The sequence below is a fragment of the Dipodomys ordii genome, unplaced genomic scaffold (genome assembly GCF_000151885.1).
Source record: "Dipodomys ordii isolate 6190 unplaced genomic scaffold, Dord_2.0 Scaffold138, whole genome shotgun sequence".
Taxonomy (NCBI): Eukaryota; Metazoa; Chordata; class Mammalia; order Rodentia; family Heteromyidae; genus Dipodomys; species Dipodomys ordii.
In genome coordinates, this window is record NW_012267354.1 from 744,604 (window position 1) to 761,353 (window position 16,750).

The window sequence follows — 16,750 nt, forward strand, 5'->3', positions numbered from 1 at the left end:
CCCTGCTTTTTTCCGCAAGCTGTGGCTGAACGCGGTGAAATGAGAATGAAGAGTGGGTGTGACGGAATTAATGACAGTCTCCTTTTTTAACAACTCATGATTGAAAAAATAAATTCTTTATTGCTCTGGTTAAAAATAAGATACACATGGTTCAAAGTGCATAAGAAAGTGGTGAAAGGAGTGAACGAATAAATCCATAATGAAGATTTCGGCTTGCCTGTATCCTTTAGTGAAGGAAAAATTATACTGACTTTCAAAGTGTGGGGAGTGGGGCGCCTGTGCTCACCAGGGCCTGGTGCCGCGAAATTCATGCAAGTTTCGAATGAACCTGGCGTTGAACATGTCCCTACCCACTGTCCAGGACGGGGCTGGAGGAGACTGGGCCTGTGGGGCCTGTGAGGCCTGTGGGGCCTGTGGAGTCTGGGCCTGTGCCTGTGGAGGAACTGTGTGCGTGGGTTCCTCCGCAGACCCATCCTGTGACAAGACCTGCTTCTGATTGGCAGACCTAGTGGGCGGGGAGAAGAGCGAGTTATGGAGGCACTGATGTGGAAATTCAGATTAGGTACCAAATCTTAATGTAGAAGACACATGGTGGATATGCAACCAAAGAATTACTACTGTGTCCCAACTTAACCCTTGAGAAGGGCAAAGCGAAGCACCAGACTTCCACCTATGGAGAGAGAGGCTTGGACCGTGTTAGTTAGGACTGTGGGAGAAGCTGTTGTCCAAACAGTAAGATTTAGGAGATGCAAATAGCTGAGAGTAATGTTAGTCAGAAAGTGTTGGGAGTTGTTTCAGGAGGGCTTTAGACCTCACCTATTCTCTGTTTCCCGTTCCCCCTGCTTCGATCCCTGGTTGCCTGTGGAAATACCAGGCATGTGCATGGGGAGATTGGAGTAGACTGTGTTTGGCTTACTTGATTTGAAAATAAGGAGGGATGAATACTTACCTTTATTGAGGGATGTGGAATTGAGTCCCCCATGGCGGCTGTAGCAGCAGCTTTGGGCTACCAGCCCTGGGGAAGTCCCCCTGTAGAAGAAATGGGAGATGATGGGAAAGAGGCTACAGGATGAAAGATGGGTGGGTATGAAGGAAAAGAATAAGAGAACTAGCACAGGAATAAAGAGAAGAGAGTAATTATCATTGCTAAGGGGCTCTAATCTAAGCTTTGCCCCAGAAAAGTGGAGAGGTATCCCAAGATTTCATGAAGTAGTCTGGTTTCCCTGTTCTAACTGAGGTAATGCATAGTGTGATCTAAGCCATGTCATTTAAAAAGAAAAAAAGAAGCCAGGCACTAGTGGCTCATGTCTGTGATCCTAGCTACTCAGGAGGCTGAGATTTAAGAATCATAGTTCAGGGCTGGAAAGGTGGCTCAGTGGTACAGTGCTTGCCTTGCATGCATGAGGCCCTGGTTTGATTCCTCAGCACCACATAAGCAGAAAAAGCTGGAAGTGGCTCTATGGCTCAAGTGGTAGAGCGCTTTCCTTGAGCTGAAGAGCTTAGGGACAGCACCCAAGCCCAGAGTTCAAGCCCAGGACTGGCAAAAAAAAAAAAAAAAAATCATAGTTCAAAGCCAGCCTGGGCAGGAAAGCCCATGAGGCTCTTATCTCCAATTAGTTATCCCCACACACACAAAAAAAAGCAAGAAGCGGATCTGTAGCTCAAGTGGTAGAGTACTAGCTTGAGCCAAAAAGCTTGGGGACAGTGCCCAGGCCCTGTCTCCAGGACTTCAGGACTAGCATACCCACAAAAAGAGAATCTGTTGGGACTTGCTGCCTTGATGTTTGGTTTGGTAAACATGATTACCATAAGTGTAGGATACCTCAGAGTAGAGGGAAGTAGCGACTAACAAAACCAAATATAGGAGGAAAAGGAGATTTTGCAGAATGACAAATGGACTATCAGTGGAAACAAGGGTTTGGCTTGAGAGAGACAGCCAAGACATCAGAGAGTCAAAGAGTAGGAAGAGGAATCCAGAGAACATTAGTGGATCCCATCCACTCAGGACATCTCAGGATAAAGACTGGTCAGGATGAAGGAGAAGCTACTGAGATAACTGGAGGAGTGGATATAGAAGCCTACCTAGAGTTATCTGATCGCTCTCTTGAGAGGAGACCCAACCTGCAAGAGACAACCAGCGAGTGACAATAAGAGAGGCAGACAGAAGATCCTGGAAGAGGAGTGCTGAGGCTTCGTGGAGGAAGATCTGAAGATGTCAGAAAGAAACATAATGAGAAGGACAGAGGTCTTGAGACCCCAGGAAAACAAGGAGTGGGGCACAAATGAGGCTGACACCTTAAATTCTTTTTTCTTTTCCTTTATGGTACTTTTTTTTTTCCTCGTTGAAAATGTCAATTTAGAAAACACGAAAGAATTCACACTTTATTTAGACAACACACAGAGGGAGAAGAAAAGGGAAGAGTAGGGAGAGGGAGATCCTGCTCCCAAGGATTAAAAAGGGGCACATTGGGGTACCTGGTCTACCATACATTCAAGGGTGGGGAAGGAAGGATCTCTCTATATGCAGGGCATGGAGCAGGGAAGGAAGTCTGGCTATGAAGGAAAGAAGAGAGGAAGGCCAGTGAGGAGTGGCCCCTGTCTCATCTCAAGACAATCTCACAACACAAGAATGTATTAGTATATCTACCAGGGAGGGGTGGGCATGAAGGGGATTTCAGGATTTAACAGATCTTTGAGACCCAGGCCTATCTACAGAAACACGACTAAAAGTAACCCCAAGGAGCCAAGTGCTGGTGACTCACACCTGTAATCCTAGCTACTCAGGAGGCTGCCAGCCTGGGCAGGAAAGTCCGTGAGACTCTTTCTCCAATTAACCACCAGAAAACTGGAAGTTGTGCTGTGGCTCAAACGGTAGAGCTCTCACCTTGAGCAGAAGAGCTCAGGGACAGCGCTCAGGCCCAGAGTTCAAGCCTCACGACCACCACCAGGCAAAAGTAACCCCAGAGTTTTTGCTGGGATCTCCTGTCAAAAACAAAGTCCTTCAGAGAATCTGGATCTGGGGGAAGCAGTGGTGTCTCCTTTAGAGACCTCAAAGCAACATCAGCTTAGTGGTTCCCTGGCATATACACACAATACGTGGAAATGAGGAGTTTGGCAATGTTGAGTGGACTCCTTTGGGGAGCCAGTACTTGTCCTACCTGACTGGGCGGCTCTGAAGAAGAGCTCGCTCATTGGCTGGCACCAGCAGGCTGAGAGAGTAATAAGTGCAGTAGGTGGCATAAAGCAGTATTAGAGCCACCAGTGGCCACTGTAGAGGAAATTGGGATTATTACATGGACAGAACTCCTTAAAAGGTTTCCCTGGAAAAAGAAGGCGCTTAGACCTTCCATAGTGGTCTGGAGTCTGCTGGCAAGCAAGTGTGCTTCTCTAGAAACTAAGTAGGAGCCACCGAGGCGGGGCGTAGGGGTCTGGCAACAGATTGGGCTGTGGGGGAGTGTTCAGAGCCCAGGTTGAGAGAACAAGGGTTCGTTCCTTCTATGATAAGAAAAGCTACAAAGTATTAGGCTATTTGGGACCCTGACAACCCAGTTGTCCAAGGAAGGGAAAGGACTCTGACGGGTCCTGTCAGGTTCCACTGGGTCCTGAAGGATGCAGTAGAAGAGTGGGTCAGGTTCTCGGGGAGAAGGGACTCTGCCCAACCCCAGGTCTCCCATGGACACAGAGGGAAAAAGGGGGGAGGATGGTCAGTATCGGCTCTCATCAGAACGGGGAAGGGAGCTATGGAAGGATGTTATGGACAGGAGGAAGGGAGAGGGAAGATGGGGAGAGAGAAAAACAGAGAAGTCAGAGTTGAAGAAGTACAGAGAAATAAAGAAGAAGCCCACCTCTTGCTTGCTGGGAAGGGCTCTTGGCACAAGGCATTGGCCTTGGAACCCAAGGGCTCCCAATCTGTGCGACACAGTCCCCATCCCCACAAGTGCTAAACCCACATCCCTTGTCCTTGAAGGCTGGGGGTGGGGGGGCACCCAGTGGAACTCAAGTCTTCCCATTCTGCCATACAACCCTCTCACCAACACCAATATCTCCTTTGTTCTTTTCCCCAGAGCAATTCCACAAATCTATGTAAATGTATTTTTCTTGAAAAGATTGTAAAACTCTTCCCATCCACCAATCATTGCTTCATACTTCACATTTCTGATAGATTCCAGTGAACCTCCTCTGACAGGCTTGAGGCTGGCCAACTGAACCCTCCAACTCCTATTACCTGGTGCGGCGACGCTGAGCGGGGCTGCCCCCAGGGTCGGTGGCCAGCAGCAGGCGGGCAGTAGGGTGGGGAGGACAGAGGCGCAGAGAACGCAGCAGCTCTTGCTCTGGCACAAAGGGGCGGAGGGGACCCCGATCTGGTGAGTTCCCCAGGCTGCTGGAGCGTGGGGGTGGGTGCGTTGGAGGTGTGGCACGGCGAGGGGCCCTGTTTAGGGGCCAAGGGGGCTCCACAGCTACCTTCAGAACTGAGGAGAGGAATAAAAGGCAGGACAAAAGAAAAAGAACACAGAAAAGTCATGACGGTAAGGATTAGGAAGAAAACACATCAGTTTTTTTGTCGGTCGTGAGGCATGAATTCAACTTGGGCCCTCTCCCTCAGCTCTTCAGTTCAAGGCTAGCACTCTACCACTTGAGCCACAGCACCACTTCTGGCTTTTTCTGTTTATGTGGTGCTAAGGAATTGAACTCAGGGCCTCATGCATGTGAGGCAAGCATTGTACCACTGAACCACCTTCCCAGCTCACAGATAGGTTCTTTTAAAAAGCATCATCCTGGGCTGGGAAGGTGGCTCAGTGGTAGAGTGCTTGCTTTGCATGCATGAGGACCTAGGGTTCGATTCCTCAGCACCACATAAGCAGAAAAAGCCGGAAGTGGGGCTGAGGCTCAAGTGGTAGAGCACTAGTCTACAGCTGAAGAGCTGAGGGACAGCGCCCAGGCCCAGAGTTCAGGCCCCACGACCAAAAAAAACAAAAATAAAAAAGGCATCATCCTTCTCTAAGCACCCTCTTTCACAGTGTTAAGATCCCTAGCCTGGGCTGGGAATGTGGCTTAGTGGTAGAGTGCTTGCCTAGCATGCATGAAGCCTTGAGTTCCATTCCTCAGTACCACATACACAGAAAAAGCCAGAAAAAAATAGCACTGTGGCTGAAGTGTTAAGAGTGCTAGCCTTAAGCAAAAGCAGCTCAGGGACAGTGCCCAGGACTGAGTTCAAGCCCCAGGACTGGGGGAAAAAAAAAAAAGATCCCAAGCCTGTTTACCCTACCCCAGCCCCTCTTACATTCTCGGTCACTGGAGGAGTATGGCTTAATCTCTCCTTCTGCCCTCTTGGGTGGCAGCTTCCTTGCTGGAGCTGGGGGGAGTGGGGAGCAGACAAAGGGAAGCATTAGAAAATATTCTTTGCACCCCTCCGCCCCACCACACCCCACACAACCCCAAACCTCTGCTCCCTGACACCACAGTTCCTTCTGGGAATGCCATCACAGAAGCCGTGCTGTGGCAAAGCCAGCACACCAAAGGAATTGGGGGAGGGGAATGCTGGAGCACTTTTGGGGAGAGCCAGAAGGAGTAGGCCAAACACAGTTACAGGAGAAAAACCCAAGGGGAGACTGGGGGCCTGGGAAATGCGGGGAAAGGCGGCCGAGGGGAGGTGAGCTCTTACTGTCCGTGGGTGCTGTCAGGCCCCCCTGGGGTTCTGGGGCAGTGGAATGGTCCCAGCTAGGCCAGCGAGGACCCTGAATTCCTCTAGATGAGATGGACAAAGTCCTTGGTTAATTGGGAAATGCTCTGGAGAGGTAGAGGGGGGTGGGGTAGGGAAAACCTCTCCTTCCTGGGCAAAAAAAGATGTGGAGAGACTAAAATTTTATCAAGCTAAGAAAAAAAAAGGGTGAGGGAAAATTATAGGCATCTGCAAAGTTGCTCTCTGTATGTGGGAGCTGACTGATGTGCTGGCCAAGGCTCAGCCTCCGGCTTCCTCTTAGGTTCTCTACCACGTGAGACAGAGCAGCCCTGTGGGCTGATTGGCTGAAGCCTTCACCAGGGCGCTCCCCGCATCCCCGCAGCCTCACTGTCCTCCCTGCCTGCGCAGGAGCACACAGGTGCCGCTCTGGAAACCAGCAGGGGCAGGGATATAAAGAGCCTTTCAGTGTCTGATGCCGGTAGATGCTAACCACAGGCCACGCACTGTTCTCTCTCTAGGTTAAATATTACTCCCTTCCCTGGGGACAGAGGAGGGTGAGGGCTGGCTGCAAGGACAGCCCAGGCAGGGGCCCTTCTGTGCCAGCAAGCACTGCACAGCCAGTGAAGGCTGCACCACTCTCCTGGAGGCTGTATTGAGGGGAGGAGGAGGGGGGCTCAGGCTGGTAGATGGACATGTGAGTGTGCAAATGGGATGGAGAACCTATACAGTGCTGCACGTTTGATTTCTCCAGGTCAATTTTCATTACGTAGTTTAAAATGTTATAAGGCAAACACTGGTGGCTCATGCTTGTAATCCTACTCAGGAAGCTGAGATCTGAAAATCATGGTTCAAAGCCAACCTAGGCAGAAAAATCTATGACAGTCTTATCTCCGACCAACTAGTAAAAGCCAGAAGTGGAGATATGGCCCAAGTGGTACAGTGCCAGCCTTAAGCAAAAGAGCCAAGTGAAAGCCCTTAAATTCAAGCCTAAATACAAAAAAAGTTACAAATATTGAGTGTTATCTTCTCAAACTAATATTTCAACTGTGGACCATTCATGTCACTATGCCAAGTCTGGAAATGGAAGGACTGCTTGATTGGCCAGTCCCTGTCTGGCTGAGAGAAACCTGAGCCATTTACAAAGGAAAGCGACTGTGGCCTACTTTGAGGACCAAAGCAAGGGATTCCATTCACATCAAGCCTTAAACAGGTTCTGAAGAGCTTGCTTCATTAAAAACCTGGCCTCTTTATATGGGGCTGAGGGTGTGATCTATTGGTGCAGCTCATTCTTTAGCATGTGAGAGGCCCCTAGGTCCTTGACAAGGATAAAATACACAGTGTTCCTATGAGGGCAGAGCCAAACCAGGATATGACTGCTGGCAACCTGGGTTGCTCTGAGCTTTTCTGAAATTGCCCACAAATAGCACTGCTGGAGCCTCTAGCGAAATCTGCCATCACTGTACTACAGTTCTACCCATTCAATGCAGGCTTTACCAGCAGGTGTGGGGTCGAGCGCAGCAGCACGAGAGTGTCGAGTTGCCCTCAGAGAGGGAGCAGGGGGCCCTGTGAGGAAGGAAGCGGCGGTGGCCCTCAGTGGGGGCCAGTGGGACCAAGAGCCCACTTTCCTTCCCCTCTTCCCAGCTATGGAACCAATAAAAGGTGAGAAGACTTACGGTGTTGATGGGCAAAGAACCCTTCAAAGATCACAAAGTTGTTCACCTAGAAGATGAAGCAAATAAAATATAATTGCCCATTCAACCACTCAGCACTTACTTTGTTTCAGAACTTGTTCCAGAAAAACAAGGAACAAAAGCCAGTTCTTGTCGTTAGTGACAGATCAGTCAAAATCCCAGACCCAGCAAACAGATCCTAAATTTCATGTCCAGCAAAAAAAAAAACACCTCAGATAGTACTTAAGCAAATTGTGTATAGGGTGAGTGCGTGCATGTTTGTGTATGTACCAGTACTAGGGCTTGAACTCAGGGACTTTTGCTCTCACTTGGCTTTTAGCTCAAAGCTGGCACTCTACCAGTTGAGCCACACTTACTAGTTAATTGGAGTCTCAAGGATCTGTCTGCTTGAAACCTTGATCCTCAGGTCTTAGCCTCCTGTATAACTAGGATCATAGGCATAAGACACCCGTACCTGGCCCCAAATAGTTTATTAACAGGATAAAATAGGCTGGAGGCATGATAAATCAAGTAATAGACTGTCTATCTACTAAAGGGTAAGGCCCCCTTGAATATAAAGCAGAATACCAGAGAGTAGTTAAGTATGAGTAGATCAGAGCAAGTGTAAAAGTACCCAAGCTCAATATCAGTGCTGAAAACCAAGTAAATAAATAAAATTTGTATGCCTCAAACATACTATCAAAAGGGGCTAGGATACAGTTGAGAAGGTGGCTCAGTGGTAGAGTGCTTGCCTCGCATGCATGAGGCCCTGGGTTTGATTCCTCAGCACCACATAAGCAGAAAAAGCCAGAAGTGGTGCTCAAGTGGTGGCTCAAGTGGTAGAGTGCTAGCCTTGAGCTGAAGAGCTCAGGGACAGCACCCAGGCCGAGTTCAGGCCCCATGACCAGAAAAAAAGCGGGGGAGGGCCTGGGAATGTGGCTTAGCAGTAGAGTGCCTGCCTAGCATGCATGAAGCCCTGGGTTCAATTCCTCAGTACCATATACACAGAAAAATTCAGAAGTGGCACTGTGGCTCAAGTGGTAGGGTGCTAGCCTTGAGCACAGACATGCTCAAGGACAGTGCCCAGGCCCTGAGTCTAAGCTCCAGGACTGGCAAAAAAAAAAAAAAGGGAGGATTGGGTGGGGGGTAGGGGGGGATGCTGGGAAGGGATGTGAAGGGTAAACAAAGGAGGAGGCTGCAATGCTTGATAAGAAATGTATGCATTATCCTGCCCATGTAATTGTAACCCCTCTGTACACAAAAATAAAATAAATGTTCACAAAAATAAAATAAAATTAAATTTAAAAAAAAGCTGCAATACTGTCAACAAAGTGAAAAGTGAGGCATGGTGGCTCTTCCATGTAATCCCAGTACTTGGGAGGTTGAGGCAGAAGGATACTGAGTTCAAGGTTAGCCTGTACCACATAGCAAGACCCTGTCTAAAAAGAGACAAGGGGGAAAAAAAGGAAGTGAAAAGGCAACCCATAGAATGGGGGGAAATTTTAAGTGTGTTATATCTAGAATATAGAAGGGTGTTATATCTAGAACATATAAAGAACTTTTACAGAAAATGCAGTCAAGAATTCAATGTATATCCTACAAAATTAAGAAAAGCGAGGGGCTGGGCATCAGTGGTTCATACCTTCATCCTAGCTACTCAGGAGACTCAGATCTGAGGATCAGGAATAAAAGCCAGCCCAAGCAGGAAAGTCTGTGATACTCATCTCCAATTAACAAGCAAAAAGGCCAAAAACACTATATGGCTCAAGTGGTAGACTGCCAGCCTTAAGCAAAAAGGCTTTAGGACAGCCCAAAGCCCTGAGACCAGTGCAAAAAAAAAGAAAAGAAAGAAAAAAATTTAAAGCAGAAACTCTTGAAGACATGGCTAACCCAAAACCAAGTAGCTATGATGGGTAGAGTTGGGCATCAACCACTAGACTTCTGCTTTAAGTTGTAAAGTTTCAGCTAAGAATACAGTGTAGAAATTAAAGAGTGAGCTGGAAATGTGACTTATCGGTAGAGTACTTGCCTACCATGCATGAAGCCCTAGGTTAAATTCCTTAGTACCACATAAACAAAAAGCTGGAAGTTGCACTGTTGCTCAAATTGGTAGAGTGCTAGATTTGAGTAAAAGAAGCTCGGGGACAGTGCCTAGGCCCTGAGCTCAAGTCCCAGGACTAGCAATAAAAAAAAAGAGTGTCGGCTCAATGGTAGAACACTTGCCTTCCATGCACTAGGACATAGATTCAATCCCTAGCACTGTGCATCTGCAGTCCCAGCTGCTCTAGAGGCTAAGGCAAGATGATCCATTGAGCCTAGGAGGTCAGGGGTAGCTTGCACAACAATAGTGAGACTGTGTCTCAAAAGGTCAGTAGATGGGTACTGATGGCTACTCAGGAGGTTAAGAGCTAAGGAACACAGTTCAAAGACAGCTCTGGCAGAAAAGCCCCTGAGACTCTTTATCTCTAATTAACTACCAAAAATCCAAAATAAAGCTGTGGTTCAAACTGGTAGAGCACTATCCTTGAGCACAAAAGCTCAGAGACAGCATCTAAGTGCTTAGTTCAAGCCCCAGGACTGCCTTTCCCTCTCTTCCTCCTTAAAAAAAAAAATAAAGTAGATCAAATCTGGGCCTCTACCACTTATTAGCTGTGTGAAGGTGGTCAAGTTCCCAAATGTATAAACCCAAAACAAGGTTAATAATAACACCTACTTCAAAGAGATGTGTAAGAATCGACTGAAATGATGCAGGAAGATGCTACTCAGAGCTCACAGAAAGCTATCTACTATCTGCAGTCTTCACTGCTCTGGCTTTCCTGCAAAGTGGCTATGTGATAGATGACAAATACTGCTCTCCTGCTCTCTGCTGCCTCCTAATGGAGAAATGCACTGTGGAAGGACTTTCTCAGTATACCCTGCCTAGACTTTGCTGTCATGTCTACCAGTCTACCCTCATCTTGGCCTACCACTCAGGTCACCAGAATAGCTAGGAGTGCCTTGGAAAGGTGGTTTAATTCCGGCCAGGGATAGCTTTGAACTGCAATCCTCATATCTCATGGTAGAGTAGCTAGGATTACAGATGTGAGCCACCAGCACCCAGCTTCTTCTGTTGGTTTTTCTATGTGGAAAACACTTTAACCTGCATACTTTGACCACCTAACAAGAATTCACCTTTGTTTTGGGGGTACTAGAGTTTGAACTCAAGGCCTACTTAGGCAAGTGCTCTACAACTTGAGCCATGCTAACCATCTTTTTTGTGTTTGTGTGCCAGTCCTGGGGCTTGAACTCAGGGCCTGGGCACTGTCCCTGAGCTTTTTTGCCCAAGGCACTCTTATCAGTTGAGCCACAGGACCACTCCCTGCTTTTTCTGTTTATGTGGTACTGAGGAATCGAACCCAGGACTTCATGTATGCTAGGCAAGCACTTTCCCAGCCTATTCCCAGCCCATCTTTTTTTTTTTTTTTTAATGTTGAACTTGAGGCCTGAGTGCTGTCCCTGAGCTCTTTTTGCTCAAGGCTAGTGCTAACTTATGCCCGCTTATCTTTGTTTTTATTTAGTTTAGTTTTAAAAATATAGAACACATTAGGATTACAGATGGCTCATCTACTCAGATTTAGTATGTATGTATACATGTATTTGGATTTGTTTACAGATAGCTCATCTATTTAGATTTACTTAGATATATATACTGCCTCATTGTGACAGTGCTAGGGCTTGAATTCAGGGCCCCTTTTCTCACTTGGCTTTTCCCCCTCAAAGTTGACATTCTGCCACTTGCACATCTGCCACTTGCATATCTGCCACTTGCCACATCAAGCTTTTTCTGGTTAACTGGAGAGAAATCTCTTGATTTTCTGTGCCCTCGCTGGTGCCAAATGGTGATGCTCAGATCTCAGCATCCTGTGTAGTTAGGATTGTAGGTTGGGCCCAGCACCCAGCTTTATTTTGTTTTTGAGACAGGATCTTGTTTTTTTTGGTTACAGGGCTTGAACTCTGGGCCTGGGCTCTGTCCCTCAGCTCTTCAGCTCAAGGCTAACACTTGAGCCACAGCACCACTTCCGGCTTTTTCTGCTTATGTGATACTGAGGAATCGAACCTACAGACTCATGCATGCAAAGCAAGCATTCTACCACTGAGCCACCTTCCCAGCCAGACCTTGCTATCTTTCCCTGGGCAGCCCTTGAACTCCCAATCCTCTTACCTCCATCTCCCAAATGGTTAGATTATGGGTGTACACCATCATACTCCTTTTTTTTTTTTTGGCTGGTTCTTTGGCTTGAACCCAGGGCCTGGGCTCTGTTCCTGAGTCTCTCTGTGCTCATGGCTAGCACTTTACCACTTGAGCCACAGTGCCACTTCCAGTTTTTGGTGGTTAATTGGCGATAAGAGTCTTATTGGGCCGAGTGCTGGTGGCTCATGCCTGTAATCCTAACTACTTAGGAGGCTGAGATCTGAGGATCACTGTTCAAAGATAGCTCAGTCAGGAAAAGTCCATGAGACTCTTATGTCCAAAAAAACAACTCAGAAAAGCCGGAAGTGGCTCTGTGGCTCAAGTGGTAGAGTGCTAGCTTTGAGCTGAAGAGTTGAGGGACAGCACCCAGGCCCAGAGTTCAAGCCCCACAACCGACCAAAAAAAAAAAAAAGAAAAGAAGAAAAAAAAGAGTCTTGCTGAGACTTTTCTGCCTGGGCTGGCTTCAAAACACAATCTCAGATCTCAGCTTCCTGAGTAGCTAGGATGACAGGCGTGAGCTACCAGCACCTGGTGTTCTTAGCTCTTAACTCACTTGACCAGCAACACTTGGCTCAGCAAACCATTTGTTCCCCCTGGAAACACTTTCTTTAACTTTCTAGGTCACTAACTTTTAAACTTCCATTTACTTCAGAAGTCTGTCCTTGGTTGTGTTTACTAGGCCTTCTTTCTGGTCTTTCCCCCCACCCCCACCCCATGGTCTAGTTGTTTTGAAGGAGATAGTTTTGAGACAGGGCCTCACTATGTAGCCAAGCCGGGCCTCAAACTCTTGATCCTCTGCCCCTGGATGCTATCCCAGAGCTAGTGCTACCACTTTGAGCTACAGCACTGTTTCTGGTTTTCTGTTTAATTGGAGATAAGAGTCTCATGGACCTTCCTAAGCTCTGGCTGGCTTCAAACCTCAATCCTCAGATCTCAGCCTCCAGGGTAGCTAGGATTATAGGGGTGAGCGATCTGTGCCAGCTCAAATTTAGTGTTCTTCCCTAACTTCTTAAGAGTGCTCAAGGGCACAAGCAAATACTTTTTCTTTGGCAATATCCTATCTGATTGCTTTAAATATCAGTGCATGCTGAAAACTTTCCACTTCAAATCTATTCCCCAGGGGATCTCCAGGGGAAATACCCCATTGTCTACTCAACTAGACCTATCTATCACAGACCTCTCCTACAGACTCCTTGGCTGAGAGTGCAGCTCCATTGCAGAGTGCTTGTCTAGCATTTGATTCACTCTCTAGCAACACACCAAACACACACAAACACAAACACACACACAGAGCAAATAAATAATATAAATTCAGAGGGCACATGTTCTTTCCCAAGGAAGTCAGATCTAAATCATAGACATATACGAAAACATCTACAGGGCCGTATGCATATATAAACAAAGTATGGCATATGCAGGGAAGGATTCTAATGGTGTAATGAATTCCTTTGAACAACTAGCATACTTTACCAAAATGAATATGAGGAGACTGACCCATGTTTTGTCAGAGGGGGAGATGGTGAAGGGGTGGGGAAAGATGGAAAGAAGAAAGGTAGGTGAATACAGTTATAATATCTGTAGCTCATACTTAAAAACAGAACCAGGTAACTAGAGGACATAGGTGGGGTTGGGCCACATAGGGGAGAATGATGAAAATGTGACATTAATCAAGATGCATTGCATTCCTTTTTTTGACAGTCCTGGAGTTTGAACTCAGGGCCTGGGTGCTGTCCCTGAGCTTCTTTTGTTCAAGGCTAGCACTTTACCACTTGAGCCACAGCACCACCTCTGGCTTTTTCTGTTATGTGGTACTAAGGAATCGAACTCAGGGCTTCATGCATGCCAAGCAAGCACTCTACCATTAAGCTACATTCCCAGCCATGCATTGTATTCTTACACTGACATGTTGGATTAAAAAATCTTTGCACACCTACTTAAATACAATAAAAGAAAAAGAAAAAAGAAAAAATTAAAAAGTAAATAAAAATAAAAATTTTGCCACAATGTTAAATGGGGGGGGGGATAGGAGGAAGGGAGAATCAAGGGAAAGGGATAAGAATAATTGAGCAGGGGAATAATCAAAGTACATCATATGCCTGTATGGAAATGTCACAATGAAACCCCTCACATTGTACAATTACTATTATACTATTAAAAATTTTAAATAATAATACAAAAAAAGCCAGGTGCCAGTGTCTCATGCCTGTTAATACTAGCCACTCAGGTGGTTGAGATCTGAGGAATGCAGTTCAAAGCCAACCCAGGCAGGAAAAAGTCTCATGGGAAACTTTTTTTGTTTTTTCCAGTCCTGGGGCTTAAACTCAGGGCCTGGGCACTAGCCTTGAGCTTCTTTTGCTCAAGGCTAACACTCTACCACAGTGCCACTTCTAGCCTTTTCTGTGTATGTGGTACTGAGGAATCAAACCCAGGGCTTTATGCATGTAGGCAAGTATTCTACCACTAAGCCAATGTCCCAGCCCCAGCATGGGAGACTCTTATCTCCAGTTAACCACCAGAAAACAGGAAGTAGCACTATGGCTCAATGGTAGAGTGCTAGCCTTGAGCAAAAAGAGCTGGGGGACAGCTACCAGGATCCAAGCTGACAAACAAACAAAATCCATTATCTCAATATCTACCCCAAAGCTAACCTAACTACTATCTTACTTAGTGCATCTTCATCCTTCCAACTGTTGAGGCTTTGGAGTCAACTTTAACTCCTCACTTTTTCTCAGGAATTCTCATTTGATTTACCTTCAAAATATTTAAAAATTTCCAGGTACTGGTAGCTTATATCCATACTCCTATACTTAGGAGGGTAAGATCCAAAAGATCATTGTTTGAAACCAGCATGTTCAGAAAAGACTGGGAACCTCTATCACCAAAAGTAATTCGTAAAAAGCCAGGCAAGTTAGGCACTAGTGGTTCACACCTGTAATCCTGGCTACTCAGGAAGCTTAGATCTGAGCATCACCATTCAAAGTTAGCCTGGGCAGGAAAGTCATTGAGACTATTTATTATCTCCAATTTAGCCTCCAAGAAGCCAGAAGGGTATCTATGGCTGAAGTGGTAGATTACTAACCTTGAGGGAAAAAACTAAGGGACAGTGTCCTGGCCCTGAGTTCAAGCCCCAGTACTAGCACAAAAAAAGCAAAAAGCAGACCTAGAAGTATGGCTCAAGTGGTAGAGCTAGAGTAAAGTACATCAGCAGCACAAGTAAGCAAAGCCAGTGTGAGGTTCTGAGTTCAAACCCCAGTACCACAAATAAATAAATGCAACAAAAACAAGATTGATCTTTCTCCCCATTATCTCCTACAGCTCATCTACTACATTCATCCTGATTCATATCACTTTTCTAGACACATCCCCACACTGTGGATTTTGCCCTAGCCATTCTCTCTATCTAGGGATGCTGTCCATCCCAGACACTCTAAGATACTGCCCAAATGATATGTTCAGTGAGAACTTCCTAATAATATATGAACCTGCATTCATATACACCCACATTGGATTACCCACATTGGCACTCCTAATCTGCTTACTTGTTCTCATTTTTCCAGAGCACTTCTCATTAACCATATTATACTTTTCTTGTCTATATGTGTCTCTCCAAACAGAATATGAGCTCCACAAAAGCAGACATATTTGTCTATTTAACTGACTGAAGTATTCTTCGTGCCCACAACAGACACTAAAAATATTTGCTGAATGAATGGACAGCATCAGTAATACATTACTGCAGCTACTTACAAACAAGATCACCTTCCCCGTGATGGAGCAAAGTTTCCTGAGGATAAGGAATGTATATTATTGTAGCCCTCCAATAAATATTGACTTATTAAGTAATGGCTTGTGTAAAAACAAGGTGGTAGAAATGAGCTGAGTGTGCTGGACATGAAAATGAGGCATGCAAAACAACCCGTGATAAAGAACCAAAACATGTGAGGGTGAAATAGCTGTGGGATGCACAATAGTACCAGAAGAAAAAGAGAGTTGTATAAAATAAATTCTACGTGAAGGGAATAAAGAACTCTTGGAAAGCATCACTTTGTTGCCCCAAATAAATGAATTCAATGAAAATGTCCAGTGAGGTTCTATCCTTTGAGCCTCTAACCTGTGGGACAGTAGTCTCCAGGTTGTAGTGCTTATTCAGGAACTTCAGCAGCTTCTGCGAGGGTCGGTCAATGGCCAGTTGGTGTGGTTCCACTCGCTCCTTCTGCAGGGAATAAGAGATTCAGGGTAGGAAGAAGTATCAGAAGAGCATGCCAACAGGAATTCAGGAATTGAGGAGGGAATAGGAGGAAATGGGAAAATTGGGGGAAGGGAGAATAGCAAGGCCCTTGGAAGGACAAGGGACAAAAGAGCTTTTTCTCAGATGAACAAGTGAAGAGATAATGATACCTGTAACATATATTGAAAGAGCTCTTGCCCATGGCCATGACGCTGCAGAGACTCATGGATGTAAAAATCCAGGATACATAGTGGTTCTACCTCATTGTGAGCCTCACGATCATCCTAAAACACAAAGAACAATAAATATCTTTTAGGATCCAGGCATCTTTGCTGCCTTCCAATCTTTAATAATTTTATTCTCTCAATCCAATATAGAAATCCAGCCTCCAGTAACACTCACCAATACAAAGAGTTTCTTGTATCCAACTTTAAGGAAACCAATAATGGCTCCCTTCCCAGCCCTGTAGGATGGAGAAAATAATGAACAAGCTTGTGGCAGCTGTCTAGAAAAGACAAAAAAGTAAAAGAAGGGAGAAGGGCTGTGGGAGGAAGGAATGAGGGTATGGAAAAGCATTATGCACTCACGGTCTGGCTGAAGTGTCTTTGAGCACATAAATAACATGGCGGTTACTTTGCATTCTTGATGCACTGGTGATAGGAGCAGGAAGATGCTGGGCCTGTCAGGGAGATTTTTTTAATTTTTCCAGTCCTGGCTTGAACTCAGGGCCTGAGCACTGTCCCTAAGGTTCTTTTTGCTGGTTGTGGGGCTTGAACTCTGAGCCTGGGCACTGTCCCTCAGCTCTTCAGCTCAAGGCTAGCGCTCTACCACTTGAACCACAGTGCCACTTCCGGCTTTTTCTGCTTATGTGGTGCTGAGGAATCAAACCCAGGGCCTCATGCATGCAAGGCAAGCACTCTACCACTGAGCCACCTTCCCAG

At 46.1% G+C, this 16,750-nt stretch overlaps 1 protein-coding gene across 6 annotated transcripts in view; it reads right to left on the reverse strand.

Moving 5' to 3' along the window:
• Positions 1 to 6: 6 nt before the first annotated feature.
• The window catches only part of Atat1 (alpha tubulin acetyltransferase 1), a 26,777-nt gene continuing 10,033 nt past the window's right edge, over positions 7 to 16,750 (reverse strand). The window contains exons 3-13 of one of the 6 annotated variants that reach the window (XM_013031200.1): positions 16,397 to 16,488; positions 16,212 to 16,272; positions 15,980 to 16,093; positions 15,693 to 15,794; positions 7,354 to 7,399; positions 7,175 to 7,243; positions 5,282 to 5,353; positions 4,226 to 4,469; positions 950 to 1,029; positions 817 to 859; positions 219 to 505 (exon numbers count right to left, since the gene is read on the reverse strand). In XM_013031200.1, the coding sequence (XP_012886654.1) occupies positions 283 to 505; positions 817 to 859; positions 950 to 1,029; positions 4,226 to 4,469; positions 5,282 to 5,353; positions 7,175 to 7,243; positions 7,354 to 7,399; positions 15,693 to 15,794; positions 15,980 to 16,093; positions 16,212 to 16,272; positions 16,397 to 16,488 (1,146 nt within the window). In that variant the 3' untranslated portion in view covers positions 219 to 282. Of the gene's footprint in view, positions 506 to 816; positions 1,030 to 3,685; positions 3,739 to 4,225; positions 4,470 to 5,281; positions 5,354 to 7,174; positions 7,244 to 7,353; positions 7,400 to 15,692; positions 15,795 to 15,979; positions 16,094 to 16,211; positions 16,273 to 16,396; positions 16,489 to 16,750 lie in introns of those variants that run through there. The other 5 variants (XM_013031202.1, XM_013031198.1, XM_013031199.1 and 2 more) reach the window with 5 other exon arrangements.